This window comes from Sander lucioperca, chromosome 17, assembly GCF_008315115.2.
Source record: "Sander lucioperca isolate FBNREF2018 chromosome 17, SLUC_FBN_1.2, whole genome shotgun sequence".
NCBI classification, from domain to species: Eukaryota; Metazoa; Chordata; class Actinopteri; order Perciformes; family Percidae; genus Sander; species Sander lucioperca.
The window spans coordinates 9,633,420-9,647,945 of NC_050189.1; the positions used below are offsets into that span (position 1 = coordinate 9,633,420).

General features: G+C 40.7%; 3 protein-coding genes and 3 long non-coding RNA genes across 19 annotated transcripts in view; 5 read left to right on the forward strand and 1 right to left on the reverse strand.

Annotated features, from left to right (window-relative positions):
* The window catches only part of LOC116053083 (mucin-2-like), a 183,976-nt gene that overhangs the window by 157,532 nt on the left and 11,918 nt on the right, over positions 1–14,526 (reverse strand). The gene's annotated exons all lie outside the window — the stretch shown is intronic.
* dysf (dysferlin, limb girdle muscular dystrophy 2B (autosomal recessive)) overlaps positions 1–14,526 on the forward strand; it is a 123,912-nt gene that overhangs the window by 9,305 nt on the left and 100,081 nt on the right. For all 12 annotated transcript variants that reach the window (XM_035993671.1, XM_035993676.1, XM_035993675.1 and 9 more), the window contains exons 2-6: positions 2,281–2,336; positions 3,021–3,112; positions 6,109–6,214; positions 7,477–7,600; positions 7,743–7,999. In XM_035993671.1, coding sequence (XP_035849564.1) covers positions 2,281–2,336; positions 3,021–3,112; positions 6,109–6,214; positions 7,477–7,600; positions 7,743–7,999 — 635 coding nt within the window. The remainder of the gene's footprint in view (positions 1–2,280; positions 2,337–3,020; positions 3,113–6,108; positions 6,215–7,476; positions 7,601–7,742; positions 8,000–14,526) is intronic.
* LOC116053090 lies at positions 9,294–9,911 on the forward strand. Its single transcript, XR_004105736.2, has 3 exons — positions 9,294–9,362; positions 9,474–9,698; positions 9,891–9,911. It is a non-coding gene; the product is annotated as an uncharacterized LOC116053090 (long non-coding RNA).
* On the forward strand, positions 10,313–11,166 carry LOC118493533. Of its 2 annotated transcripts, XR_004895489.1 has the most exons (4): positions 10,313–10,418; positions 10,530–10,643; positions 10,722–10,832; positions 11,136–11,166. It is a non-coding gene; the product is annotated as an uncharacterized LOC118493533 (long non-coding RNA). The 2 variants fall into 2 exon arrangements; XR_004895488.1 differs by lacking the exons at positions 10,313–10,418; positions 10,530–10,643 and adding an exon at positions 10,506–10,529.
* LOC118493530 lies at positions 11,562–12,501 on the forward strand. Its single transcript, XR_004895485.1, has 3 exons — positions 11,562–11,735; positions 11,928–12,116; positions 12,228–12,501. It is a non-coding gene; the product is annotated as an uncharacterized LOC118493530 (long non-coding RNA).
* On the forward strand, positions 12,747–14,304 carry LOC116053080. The gene is made up of 6 exons (XM_035993686.1): positions 12,747–12,853; positions 13,001–13,133; positions 13,245–13,381; positions 13,526–13,714; positions 13,751–13,914; positions 14,014–14,304. The coding sequence occupies exons 1-6, from the start codon at positions 12,761–12,763 to the stop codon at positions 14,231–14,233; spliced, it is 936 nt and encodes a 311-aa protein (XP_035849579.1). The 5' UTR covers positions 12,747–12,760; the 3' UTR covers positions 14,234–14,304.

Consider the following 14,526-nt stretch of genomic DNA (forward strand, 5'->3'; position numbering starts at 1 on the left):
TTTCAGAGCATTAAATGTTTTTTGGTTTTTTTATAAAAGAACGTTGAAAAAAGTGACAAAAATGTCGGGGAAAGCTTCAAAAATATGGGGAAGAAAACACACAAAAGTGACAATAACATCGGTGGAAAAGCAACAAAAGTGTCAAAAGAAGTCCAAAATTTTTACCCAGAAAAACAAAAAGTTGCATGGTCAATGGGAAGACAACACAAGGGTTAAATATACAGAAAGAAACTGTCTGACACACAAACATCACATCTGAACTTTTCAGGGTGGCCAACATACAGGAAATCAGAGCTCAGAGAGTCTATTTTTTACCTTTTGAACAGACCAGATACATCAATACACACACACACACACACACACACACACACACACACACTACCACTTACACGCTCACACACAAAACCCATGTCTAAACTTAGCTTCCCCATACGAATTTCACAGCCCTGCGGTCTATTCTCGGCTCATGACAGAAACTGTGCCAAGCTGAACCCACCAGGAAGTTAATGCTGTGCCACTTCCTGTCTCTGAGATGCAAGCTGAGATACCCAATCTGGACACACACACACACACACACACACACACACACACACACAAATATTACGTACCCTCGTGACCCCTCTGTGGAAGGGTGGAGGTGTTTTCTTAAGATATCTTCCAAGAACGGAGGTACACCTACGTAGGTAGCCTATTTGTGAAAGATTGTCGTGCGTGCGTGTGTGTGTGTGTGTGTGTGTGTGTGTGTGTGTGTGTTCGTGTGTGTGTGTGTTCTCAAATTGGGTGACAACTTTGTGGAAAACAGGAAAGCAAACAACCGTTCTCTGTGTGTGTATGGAGAAAAATAATGTGGGTGTGCAAACATTAAGAATACATGCAGTGGAGGGACTGCATCAAGTTTGTGTACCACTAATGATTTTTGGCTAGCGTCAGTCAAGATTTCTTGGTTGTGTTTTTTTTTCTGAACTATGGACACATCTTATTGTTTTCTTGACTTGATCTTTCTTACTGTTGAGAAAAGCCATGCACTTTCAAGTCTTTTCAGAAAACAATTAAAATTAAAAGAATGATTAGCCTAAAAGCCAGGAGGATTCATGGTTTGGGCACTGTGGAATCCTGCGCCAGATTTTGTACGAATCCATCAAAGAGAAGCAACATATTTTACAGGATAAGTGAAACATTTGACTTGCTGGTGGTGCTAAAAGAAAGGTCAGGGGGATCACCAAAGTCAGAAAAACCTCATCAGGGAACCATGAATTTCTGGTCAAGATGTCATGGCAATCCATTAAATATTTGTTGAGATATTTCAGTGTGGACCACGCGACAACCATACTGCTAGATCTCCACATTTTGTTGAATGATTACATGCTTCATTCTGTTGAACAAATCTCATGACTTTGGTAACCGATCCTTAAAGTCTGCACGAGGTTCACATTTGTGGGTTTTGAGTGAAATGTTTCCACAACTATTGGATGGATTGTCATTAAATATTTTAAAGACAATCATGTTGCCCTCAAGATAAATCTTAATAACTTAGTTGATCCCTTAACGTGATATCTAGCACCATCATCAGGTTGAATTTGGTCCAATATTTTGGTTTATGACCAACTACCTGCAAAACTTTTGATATGCCCATGCCTCAGCTGTAGGCCTACTATATTTAGTACTAATTACGAAATGTTAGCATGCTATGACATGCCAAATTCAGATAGTGAACATGGTAAACCTTATATGTTTACCTGCTAAGCATCAAGTTAGCACTGGTATTGAGCATGTTGGGTTGTTGATGGCTGTAGACTTGTTTTTCTATTCCTGGTGACTTGTCCAGTGGTCAGTCTCTGGAAATGAATGAGTCACTTCTAAAATCAGACAATAGTCATTGTTTCTGTTTCCTTTCATCTGGAAAGAACATCTCAATATCTTCTGTTCCTAGTTTTGACTAAAACCAAATGGAAATGAGGATAGTTGTCCCCAAAGTGATTATTCACGACATTCCTGTGGTGTGTGTGTGTGTGTGTGTGTGTGTGTGTGTGTGTGTGTGTTTGTGTGTGTGTGTGTGTGTGTTTTGAGTGATGAGAGCTAATGATGAATCGTGGCAGTTTATTGGAAGTCTTACGTCCCCACTTCTTGTCCAGGTGGCCAACAGACAGGAAATCAGAGCTCAGAACTCCATGTTACAGGAAACCACAGAAAGATAAAAATGTGACTCGAGACTAAGTACAGTTAGGAACTTTCTTTTTTGCTTCATAACTCTTAATGTTCCTGTTTTTCCGTTTTATTCAGGGTCTAAGAAGAAGACAAAGATCATCAAGAACAATCCTAACCCTGTTTGGAACGAGGTAACTTACGTTCTGTAAACAACGTCAAATATATGATTTGCTTTTTTGGACAACTAACAGTTACAAGTAAAATGCTGCCTCTAATATTTGGTTAAAAAAACATTGAATCTGTTCTTGTTGCTGTTGGTTGACAGTACTCATATTAAAGCTGATAGATGCAGCTTATAATCATAAAATGGAGCTGTAACTGAGAAAAGCTTCATTACTCCACTAAGTAGGATGCCAAATGTTCACCCTTTTCCCCACAGACTTCATTCTGGTCACTAAAAATCTTCACACCAACAGGAAGTGATACATTGACAGCAGAAAAGCATCACCACATAAGGCTAAACTCACAAACGAAGCCTGAACCTCTTTTAGATGCCAATGAAACCTTGCCTACAACAAATTCCAGGATTTGCTTTGGTGTCCTTGTTTTTAGGGTTATGTGCATTTCTGTGTATGTACTTTGAGAACAACAAAAAGCTTGAGTCAAAGTCCCTGTAGGTGTTCACATTTACTTGGCCATGAAAACTGATTCTGATTTTTGGATGCTAACTCTCACAACCATCTCACAGAGCGGTTTGTAAAATCATAACTGCCATGTGCGGCCTTAAGACCCTTTCTGTTGGCATTTATTTGATTTCTTCTCACAAGACACAGTTTTCATCCTTGCCTTCATGTTGTTTCCACTCTCTCTGTCAGGGTTTTGAATGGGATCTGAAGGGGATTCCTCTGGACTCTGGAGCAGAGCTGCACTGTGTCGTCAAAGACCATGAGAAGATGGGCAGAAACAGGTACGACTGATTTGCGCGTGTGTGTGTGTGTGTGTGTGTGTGCATGCGACTGTTTGCATCTATTGGAAGTGTTGCATTAAAAAATACAGGAATTACCTTCAAAGATTTCTTTTCTTTCGGCCAAAATCATTTACACAAAATCTTTTTTTAACACAGAAATCTTCCTTTTGTTAGTGATATTTTCTGTTCAGAATCAAGGACACGTTTTTAATGCATCCCTTATAATTGACAACAGCAATATAGACTTTGGATACCCTCTCTTATTATACTTTACACAAGTTGGAATTTTTAGCGTCCAGCTGTAGGGATGGTCATGTCAGTTGCTCTACCACTTTGGACAAGACTGAAATATCTCAACAACGAAATCGAAAAAAGAAAACAAACACATTTTGTACAAGCCTTCATAGTCCCCAGAGGCTGAATCATTATTCCTTTGGTGATAGCCTGAATTTTTCTCTAGAGCCTTTAGGCTACCTGGATTCTGCACTGACCAAGCCCAACTGAACGCCCTCAGTGATGAATAAATTCAAGTAACCCAAGTCTTGAGTCCGAAGCTGAAATTCAAATTTACATCCGTCAATTTAATGCTAGTTTGTTCTAACAGGGACTCCAATTCATGTATTTCTGATATTTCATTTTGATACAGTTTTGCCTCTTAATAGACCATTAATGATGCAAAAAAAAAAAAAAAAAAAAAAAATTCTAAGCTGAACATCATATTTTAACCGCTTTTTAAACCTTGAGTTGGAAAATATGTTTTGTTTTTTGCATTTTAAGAAATTATATAAATTAGCAACATAAAAATATATATAACAAAAAAAATAATAATCAAAATAAAAGAAATACCAATAGCTGATTACCTAGATATCAGTTTGTAAAATATACATATATGGTAGCATTATACATTCAAGGCGAAGGATACTTTTACATACAATACATTTTCATACATTCTTCTTTGCATATTTGCACTTGCATTGTTTATCATATATAAATGTAGAATACTGATATATCCTTCCCATAGCTCAGAGTACAGGAATTGAGATAAGAACTGTGGCATTGTGAGACTGAGACATGGTGGACGAATTGGCCCAAACTCAGAGCACAGACAGGGGTGTGGACAGTGATCCAGACTTGTTTGTTTTATGAAAACGTCCCCACCAGATGGTTATTTTTAGAGTGTTTCGCTTCATCAAGATGTCAAGCATGTCGGAGTTCCTTCAGAGGGGAAGGGGCAGACATGAAAGAACCGGGTTATCCTCTCATTGTGGTCGTAGAGTGTTTATTCACTCATATTTCCACCCATTCACCAACTGTTGTGTTGATTGATTTAGTGATCCATCCAAGTTCACCTGCTGCCTTGAAAATCAAAGTTCACTCAACTTGAAGACTGCCTTTGTTTCAACTTAGAAATTAAAGTTAATGAGGTTGATGTAACTACAGTGTTCTAGTTTTGTTAAACTTGTTCTTTTAGTTGATTTAACTTTTTATTACTTGGTTTAACTTCATACTTTAAGTTAAAACAAATAATTTATTTTCTTTGATAATGCAAGAAACCTTCCTTGCCTAGTATAACAGACATACTTTCCTGCTTTATTACAACTCACAGTTTCGAGTTAAAACAACATAACCACATCTATAGCGGAGATAGCATGAGTGTTTGGGTGTGGCCGCCCCAGGGCCCCGTGCTAAATAGGGGCCCCTCTAAAGCCGCTGATCTTGCATCACTTTACACAAAAGGGCCACTAGTGAAGTAACATGCCGCAGCTTAATGGCTGAAGGAAACCTATTACTGCTAGAAGTCTAAGGCTGCAATACTCCAGCTCTTATCAAACGTAACAGTCACTTAACTCATGGTTACAAATGTAAATCAGCACAACAATGACAATTACCAGGCAACAAAACACTACATTCTAAACAGACACGTTTAATAAACGGAATTCATAAAGTTACATTTGTATTTCAAACAAACTGCAAACTTTTCAGCAAATTTTAACACAACTCTATTTACCGCCTTGCATCATGGGAATTGACCAGCCAATGAACCAATTGCACCTGACTGTAGTACGCAGATCGGGGTTGGCTAAATGTGGACGGAGCTAAACGTTTGACTTTTGAAAAGTACTTTCCATTTCAATTTGAGAAGAGTGAAATTCCAAATTCACAATTCACAAGTCGTTGACAGGTACTCCCTCCGCCGGTGGCACTAGTGCTTTCTTGTTTGCCACAACACGTGTTATATTTTAGTTGAAATTTGAATAGGCTACATCACTTACCTGCGGTGTATAATTAATTTATTGTGTCCATGCTTTAACTTTGCCATGAAAGAAGACAGGTTATTTTAAACTCGAAAGGCAACTCTTTATTGTTGCAACACACACACCCGCTTTTTTTTCAACTGAAAACTTAACTTACATACCGAAGTTCAATCAACACATACATATCTGACAAAAAATGAAAATAGTCGACCCAATGAATAAATGCAAGTTTAACTTTCAAAAACTCATAAAGTTGAGTTCAAAATCCACAACTTGTATAAGCTCGTTCAGTTAAAAATAAGAAATAAGTGGACATAACTAAATGGGTCTGTACTTTTTTACAGTGTACATTCAGACCACAGTGTGACCTCTATGCTTTTGTTTGCTTTACCAGAAGTTTGATTTCACTGCATGTTTGCAGCTAAAGCATACATTTAATAACCGTTTGTTTATGTATTAGTTAATAGTAGTTTCATGAATTTTGTTTGTACTCTACTCAATTGCCATCTTGAAAATAACATTACTAACCTGAATCGTCGCTCTGATATTAAACCCTTGCAGCAGAGGATTTCAGTGTTGTTTCTGTTATGTGGGGTGCTGGTACATCCTTACAAGTGTTGTTACATGAAAACGACTATATCAATATGGATGACTTATCACAATGAGATACACGTGAGATACAACGAGTACACATGTACGTGGTACTTGTGTACCAAATGCAGTACTTTTGTGTCTGTTCAGGTTTCTGGGGGAAACCCGGCTGGCTCTCAGAGACGTGCTCAACTCTCCCAACCTGGCCGCCACCTTCACCGTCTCCCTGCTGGACACTAAGAGGAACAACACAGGGGTGAGTGCACATACACACACAAACACATGCGCACGCACGCACGCACGCACGCACGGACCGAAATTAGGGACTTTAGTTACTAAGTCAGAACTATAGACTTATACAAAAAAAAAACTTATATAAAAATACACAGTCTCATATACACAGTATCATAAATCTAAAACTCCAATTCGGTCTTCACATAGATGGAAGTACAAGCTACACGCATGCACGCATGCATGCACGCACACACACACACACACGCACGCATGCACGCACGCACGAACACACACATTATAAACCATCATATTGAAAGACTCAAATTTTTAGCAACTCATATAAGTGAAATGGAATAAATGTGTATGGAACATTTTGAAAGTGTATTTTTAACAGGCAAACATTACATGATCAACAATGATCATGTAAAAACATTTTCAGCAGTTAAATTATAAACCTGTTAAACAGAATCAGAAGATGTTGCTACTGCACACACGCAGAGCCCGATATCTTTGTTTACAGAAACATTACAGCTTATCACTTGAGTTGCTTTTTCCTGCGAAAGGAAACTGCACCTTTTACTGGTCCACACACCCTACAGCGCTCTGCTGCTGCAACACAACTTAAGCTCAATGAATCCTCATTTGTTTTTATACAATTTCAAACCTTCCATCCCATGAACATTCTTTTATATAATAAAAAAAGCACATGAAGTTTCAATGTTTCTGTATTTGCACTAATATGCTCATTCTGTCATACTCAAAGACAAGCTGTTGTTCGTTTGCAAAGTGAAAATGTCATCGCTTTGGAGTGTCTTTGTAGTCATTCTTGATACATATGGATATGGAATACAAAAGGTGCTATAACTCTAAGCATGCAGCATTTGGGTGCGCAAATTGTGCATAATAAATGATTAATTTTAAGGTTACCAACTTGTAAAACAAAATACTAACATTAATTAATGTGCACAAATTATCACAACCACACATTCAGTTGAGAGTAAAATAATTAACAGTAACAGATAATTGTACACAATAAAACAATAGCATAACAAAAAATAAAATTAACCAAGTATTCTTAGTTAATGAATGGTTAATGAACTCAGTAATCTGCTGAGTCTTGTTTAGGGATGACTTCACATACCTGCACACAAGATCCTTATCTTTGTTTTCTTTCACGTTGGACTTTTTGGAAACTAAAACTTCATGTTAACGTCATGTTTCTTGCCTATACTTTGTACCAGCACTGATTAAACTATATAACTATGCGTTTTCTGACTCCACTAGGCCACGCTGACCCTGCAGGTTTCCTACATACCTCCTGCAGGAGCGGCTCCGATGTTCCAGCCTACTCCCCATCCGGAGACTTTGCCCTATAACAACCCCAATGTGGAGCTGGACACTGTCACAAGTAATATAATTTGTCATTTTAAATCTATTAAATCAGTCCTGCAGTCCTCCCTGGAAAAACACATGATCAAATTTAGTATGTAAAAATGTGATATTAGTGTCTCATTTTTGGTGGCTGAAGTAAATTTCTTCTATCAACGTAGTGATTTCTCTGGACACTTTGGGCGAGGAGGATACAGAGAGTATGATGATGCTGGAGCCGACAGAGGACCAGGGTCCCGACGACGGACGCTCCATGGTCATTGTCGGTCCTCAGGGGCCCTCGGGCCATGAGTCCCCTACCGCTCAGACACCTAAACGCTCGCCACCATCCCACAACACCCATGGAGGGCTGAGGAAACGGAGGAGAGGAGCCAGCAGTCAGCCCAAACCACTGCCCAACAAACCACAGGACTTACAGGTATCTATAAAGCCTGGACATAGCCTGAATTTTAGAAACACAGAGGTCATGAGTCCTACAAGAAGTCTTTCTTTTGCTGTTTTGCAATGTTCGTTTACAAGTTAATTTGTTTTTGCAGTTGGCTTTATTATAAATGGACAAAACAAGTTTACATTGGACAAATAATCAAAGGTAGCAAAACATTTTAAAACACACCATAGCCAGAACCTTATACATTCTTACAGTCAAGTATTTACGTTCTTAGTATACATCAATGGTAATTGGTACACATTTTGAACTTGACAGGCAACTGAAACCATTTCTTTCCAGGGGTCAATAAATGTTCACCTTCAATCAACAGGGGTCGCTGTGGTTGTAAATTATTGTTGCACACTGCTCACAAGGTGTACAATCAAAGCTGATGGCAGCCCTTGTCTCACTAGTTCATCTCTAATCTGGAGAAGAAAAAAAAACGGTGTAAAGTGGGAGCATTGTTATATTATATGTATTTCTGAATCATCAGAAGTGTAGCTGACTTTTAGTTTAGTCCTTTATTTATTATAAATTCTGTTGTACCACCATCATATATTTAAACCTGCAACTAGCCTCAGCAGGTGCAGTTATCTAATGCTTGACATGCTTTGATTTCTAATAAGAGTCTGACCTGTTGTATGACGGTACTCCTGATGTAGTCTTCAGACAGTGGAGATGGAGAGGAAAGCTTCATTCTCAAACTAAGAACAACTAGAAGCACAGTGATTCAAGATTACAACACAGGCAAGAAGGGTGCTGAAACTGAGTAATACAGAGTTGACTAAGACGAGGTGTTCTATGTTTAGGCAACTCAAATTCCATTGCTCTCACTTAGCTCCGTTACTTAGCTTTGTATAGAGTATGTCCATTAAGAGATGATTATAAAGTAAAAGACATCAACATTCGTCATACTCACTTGTGTTTGAGATGTTGGTTACAGGTGGGGGAGCTGTGTCTATAGATGTAGTAACTGGTGGTTGACTTGTAGTTGGCGTAGAAGGAACAGTTGAATTCAGTGTAGTGCGGATTGTAGATAGTGGGATAGTTGGAGGGCAGTTGGTTGTAGTTTGTGATGTAGTTGTTGTAGTTAGTGGGTTAGTTGTGGATGGGGTTGTGGTCGTAGCTGGTATGGTTGTTGAGGGAACGTTTGTAGTTTGTGTTGTAGATGGTGTAATGATGGTTGTCGTAGTTAATGGGGTAGTTGTTGAAGGAATTGTGGTTGTTTGTGTAGTTGTAGGTGGCGTAGTGATGGTTGTTGTGGTCAATGGGGTAGTTACTGTTGTGATCATTGTTGTGGTTAATGGGGTAGTTGTTGGGGGATTCGTGGTCGTTGTCTGTATGGTTGTTGTAGGTGGCGTACTGATGGTTGTTGTGGTTAATGGGGCAGTTGTTGGAACGGTTGTTGTGGTTATTGAAGTAGTTGTTAGGGGGCCTGTGGTTGTTGTTTGTGTAGTTGTTGTAGGTGGCGTAGTGATGGTTGTTGTGGTCAATGGGGTAGTTACTGTTGTGATCATTGTTGTGGTTAATGGGGTAGTTGTTGGGGGATTCGTGGTCGTTGTCTGTATGGTTGTTGTAGGTGGCGTACTGATGGTTGTTGTGGTTAATGGGGTAGTTGTTGTAACGGTTGTTGTGGTTATTGAAGTAGTTGTTTGGGGACCTGTGGTTGTTGTTTGTGTAGTTGTTGTGGGTGGCGTAGTGATGGTTGTTGTGGTCAATGGGGTAGTTATTGTTGCGATCGTTGTTGTGGTTAATGGGGTAGTTGTTGGGGGATCTGTGGTTGTTGTTTGTGTGGTTGTTGTAGGTGACATAATGATGGTTGCTGTGGTTAATGGGGTAGTTGTTGGGGGATCCGTGGTCGTTGTTTGTATGGTTGTTGTAGGTGGCGTACTGATGGTTGTTGTGTTTAATGGGGCAGTTGTTGTAACGCTTGTTGTGGTTATTGAAGTAGTTGTTAGGGGACCTGTAGTTGTTGTTTGTGTAGTTGTTGTAGGTGGCGTAGTGATGGTTGTTGTGGTCAATGGGGTAGTTACTGTTGTGATCATTGTTGTGGTTAATGGGGTAGTTGTTGGGGGATTCGTGGTCGTTGTCTGTATGGTTGTTGTAATTGGCGTACTGATGGTTGTTGTGGTTAATGGGGTAGTTGTTGTAACGGTTGTTGTGGTTATTGAAGAAGTTGTTAGGGGACCTGTGGTTGTTGTTTGTGTATTTGTTGTAGGTGGCGTAGTGATGGTTGTTGTGGTCAATGGAGTAGTTACTGTTGCGATCGTTGTTGTGGTTAATGGGGTACTTGTTGGGGGATCTGTGGTTGTTGTTTGTGTGGTTGTTGTAGGTGACGTAATGATGGTTGCTGTGGTTAATGGGGTAGTTGTTGGGGGATCCATGGTCGTTGTCTGTATGGTTGTTGTAGGTGGCGTACTGATGGTTGTTGTAGTTATTGGGGTAGTTGTTGTAACGGTTGTTGTGGTTATTGAAGTAGTTGTTAGGGGACCTGTGGTTGTTGTTTGTGTAGTTGTTGTAGGTGGTGTAGTGATGGTTGTTGTGGTCAATGGGGTAGTTACTGTTGCGATCGTTGTTGTGGTTAATGGGGTAGTTGTTGGGGGATCTGTGGTTGTTGTTTGTGTGGTTGTTGTAGGTGACGTAATGATGGTTGCTGTGGTTAATGGGGTAGTTGTTGGGGGATCCGTGGTCGTTGTCTGCATGGTTGTTGTAGGTGGCGTACTGATAGTTGTTGTGGTCAATGGGGTAGTTGTTGTAACGGTTGTTGTGGTTATTGAAGAAGTTGTTAGGGGACCTGTGGTTGTTGTTTGTGTGGTTGTTGTAGGTGACGTAATGATGGTTGCTGTGGTTAATGGGGTAGTTGTTGGGGGATCCATGGTCGTTGTCTGTATGGTTGTTGTAGGTGGCGTACTGATGGTTGTTGTAGTTATTGGGGTAGTTGTTGTAACGGTTGTTGTGGTTATTGAAGTAGTTGTTAGGGGACCTGTGGTTGTTGTTTGTGTAGTTGTTGTAGGTGGTGTAGTGATGGTTGTTGTGGTCAATGGGGTAGTTACTGTTGTGATCATTGTTGTGGTTAATGGGGTAGTTGTTGGGGGATTCGTGGTCGTTGTCTGTATGGTTGCTGTAGGTGGCGTACTGATGGTTGTTGTGGTTAATGGGGTAGTTGTAATGGTTGTTGTGGTTATTGAAGTAGTTGTTAGGGGACCTGTGGTTGTTGTTTGTGTAGTTGTTGTAGGTGGCGTAGTGATGGTTGTTGTGGTCAGTGGGGTAGTTATTGTTGCGATCGTTGTTGTGGTTAATGGGGTAGTTGTTGGGGGATCTGTGGTTGTTGTTTGTGTGGTTGTTGTAGGTGACGTAATGATGGTTGCTGTGGTTAATGGGGTAGTTGTTGGGGGATCCGTGGTCGTTGTCTGCATGGTTGTTGTAGGTGGCGTACTGATAGTTGTTGTGGTCAATGGGGTAGTTGTTGTAACAGTTGTTGTGGTTATTGAAGAAGTTGTTAGGGGACCTGTGGTTGTTGTTTGTGTGGTTGTTGTAGGTGACGTAATGATGGTTGCTGTGGTTAACGGGGTAGTTGTTGGGGGATCCATGGTCGTTGTCTGTATGGTTGTTGTAGGTGGCGTACTGATGGTTGTTGTGGTTAATGGGGTAGTTGTTGTAACGGTTGTTGTGGTTATTGAAGTAGTTGTTTGGGGACCTGTGGTTGTTGTTTGTGTAGTTGTTGTAGGTGGCATACTGATGGTTGTTGTGGTCAATGGGGTAGTTATTGTTACGATCGTTGTTGTGGTTAATGGGGTAGTTGTTGGGGGATCTGTGGTTGTTGTTTGTGTGGTTGTTGTAGGTGACGTAATGATGGTTGCTGTGGTTAATGGGGTAGTTGTTGGGGGATCCGTGGTCGTTGTCTGCATGGTTGTTGTAGGTGGCGTACTGATAGTTGTTGTGGTCAATGGGGTAGTTGTTGTAACGGTTGTTGTGGTTATTGAAGAAGTTGTTAGGGGACCTGTGGTTGTTGTTTGTGTGGTTGTTGTAGGTGACGTAATGATGGTTGCTGTGGTTAATGGGGTAGTTGTTGGGGGATCCATGGTCGTTGTCTGTATGGTTGTTGTAGGTGGCGTACTGATGGTTGTTGTAGTTATTGGGGTAGTTGTTGTAACGGTTGTTGTGGTTATTGAAGTAGTTGTTAGGGGACCTGTGGTTGTTGTTTGTGTAGTTGTTGTAGGTGGTGTAGTGATGGTTGTTGTGGTCAATGGGGTAGTTACTGTTGTGATCATTGTTGTGGTTAATGGGGTAGTTGTTGGGGGATTCGTGGTCGTTGTCTGTATGGTTGCTGTAGGTGGCGTACTGATGGTTGTTGTGGTTAATGGGGTAGTTGTAATGGTTGTTGTGGTTATTGAAGTAGTTGTTAGGGGACCTGTGGTTGTTGTTTGTGTAGTTGTTGTAGGTGGCGTAGTGATGGTTGTTGTGGTCAGTGGGGTAGTTATTGTTGCGATCGTTGTTGTGGTTAATGGGGTAGTTGTTGGGGGATCTGTGGTTGTTGTTTGTGTGGTTGTTGTAGGTGACGTAATGATGGTTGCTGTGGTTAATGGGGTAGTTGTTGGGGGATCCGTGGTCGTTGTCTGCATGGTTGTTGTAGGTGGCGTACTGATAGTTGTTGTGGTCAATGGGGTAGTTGTTGTAACAGTTGTTGTGGTTATTGAAGAAGTTGTTAGGGGACCTGTGGTTGTTGTTTGTGTGGTTGTTGTAGGTGACGTAATGATGGTTGCTGTGGTTAACGGGGTAGTTGTTGGGGGATCCATGGTCGTTGTCTGTATGGTTGTTGTAGGTGGCGTACTGATGGTTGTTGTGGTTAATGGGGTAGTTGTTGTAACGGTTGTTGTGGTTATTGAAGTAGTTGTTTGGGGACCTGTGGTTGTTGTTTGTGTAGTTGTTGTAGGTGGCATACTGATGGTTGTTGTGGTCAATGGGGTAGTTATTGTTACGATCGTTGTTGTGGTTAATGGGGTAGTTGTTGGGGGATCTGTGGTTGTTGTTTGTGTGGTTGTTGTAGGTGACGTAATGATGGTTGCTGTGGTTAATGGGGTAGTTGTTGGGGGATCCGTGGTCGTTGTCTGTATGGTTGTTGTAGGTGGCGTACTGATGGTTGTTGTGTTTAATGGGGCAGTTGTTGTAACGGTTGTTGTGGTTATTGAAGTAGTTGTTAGGGGACCTGTGGTTGTTGTTTGTGTAGTTGTTGTAGGTGGCGTAGTGATGGTTGTTGTGGTCAATGGGGTAGTTACTGTTGTGATCATTGTTGTGGTTAATGGGGTAGTTGTTGGGGGAGTCGTGGTCGTTGTCTGTATGGTTGTTGTAGGTGGCGTACTGATGGTTGTTGTGGTTAATGGGGTAGTTGTAGCGGTTGTTGTGGTTATTGAAGTAGTTGTTTGGGGACCTGTGGTTGTTGTTTGTGTAGTTGTTGTAGGTGGCGTAGTGATGGTTGTTGTGGTCAATGGGGTAGTTATTGTTGCGATTGTTGTTGTGGTTAATGGGGTAGTTGTTGGGGGATCCGTGGTCGCTGTCTGTATGGTTGTTGTAGGTGGCGTACTGATGGTTGTTGTAATTATTGGGGTAGTTGTTGTAACGGTTGTTGTGGTTATTGAAGTAGTTGTTGGGCGATCTGTGGTTGTTGTTTGTGTAGTTGTTGTAGGTGGCGTAGTGATGGTTGTTGTGGTCAATGGCGTAGTTACTGTTGTGATCATTGTTGTGGTTAATGGGGTAGTTGTTGGGGGATTTGTGGTCGTTGTCTGTATGGTTGTTGTAGGTGGTGTACTGATGGTTGTTGTGGTCAATGGGGTCGTTGTTGGGGGATCTGTGGTTGTTGTAGGGGGTGTAGTGATGGTTGTTGTAAATAATGGGGTAGTTGTCGCAATGTTTGTTGTGATTAATGGGTTAGTTGTTGTAAGGGTTGTTGTGGTTAATGGGGTAGTTGTTGTAAGGGTTGTTGTGGTTAATGGGGTAGTTGTTGTAAGGGTTGTTGTGTTTATTGAAGTAGTTGTTGGGGGATTTGTGATTGTTGTTTGTGTGGTTGTTGTAGGTGGCGTAGTGATGGTATTTATGGTCAATGGGGTAGTTGTTGCGATGGTTGTGCCTTGTGTGGTTGGTATAGTTATGGTGGTTGTAACTACTGGTGCAATTGTTGGACAAATGGTCACTGTTGGGTCTGTAAACATAAGTGAATACATACTGTAAATGGAATATACTGTAGATTACATGTGAACTTTATCAATCAAGGAAATCACTAATGAAATTTCAAACACTTAAAAAACAAGGAAGGTTTCTACACACCATATCCAACACTCAAAATGACACATCGGAGCTCAGAGTGATACTTGGTCGAACTGTTGAGATAAATCAATATAGTAGCTTATTCACAAAGTTCGATGCCTTTCTTGCTCAAGCTCCCATCCATTTCAAAGGAATATTTCACCATTCTTGCAAAAATTCTTATTTGCATAATTAGATTAAAGGTTTTTAAGCACCAA

What these genes read in the sequence shown, in the direction of transcription:
- LOC116053080 (XM_035993686.1), top strand. Translation starts at nt 12,761, where the DNA reads ATGATGGTTGCTGTGGTTAACGGGGTAGTTGTTGGGGGATCCATGGTC. An exon ending in GCGTAGTGATGGTTGTTGTG is followed by an intron (nt 13,715 to 13,750) that starts GTCAATGGCGTA and finishes ATCATTGTTGTG; the next exon opens with GTTAATGGGGTAGTTGTTGG. An exon ending in AATGGGGTAGTTGTCGCAAT is followed by an intron (nt 13,915 to 14,013) that starts GTTTGTTGTGAT and finishes AGTTGTTGTAAG; the next exon opens with GGTTGTTGTGTTTATTGAAG.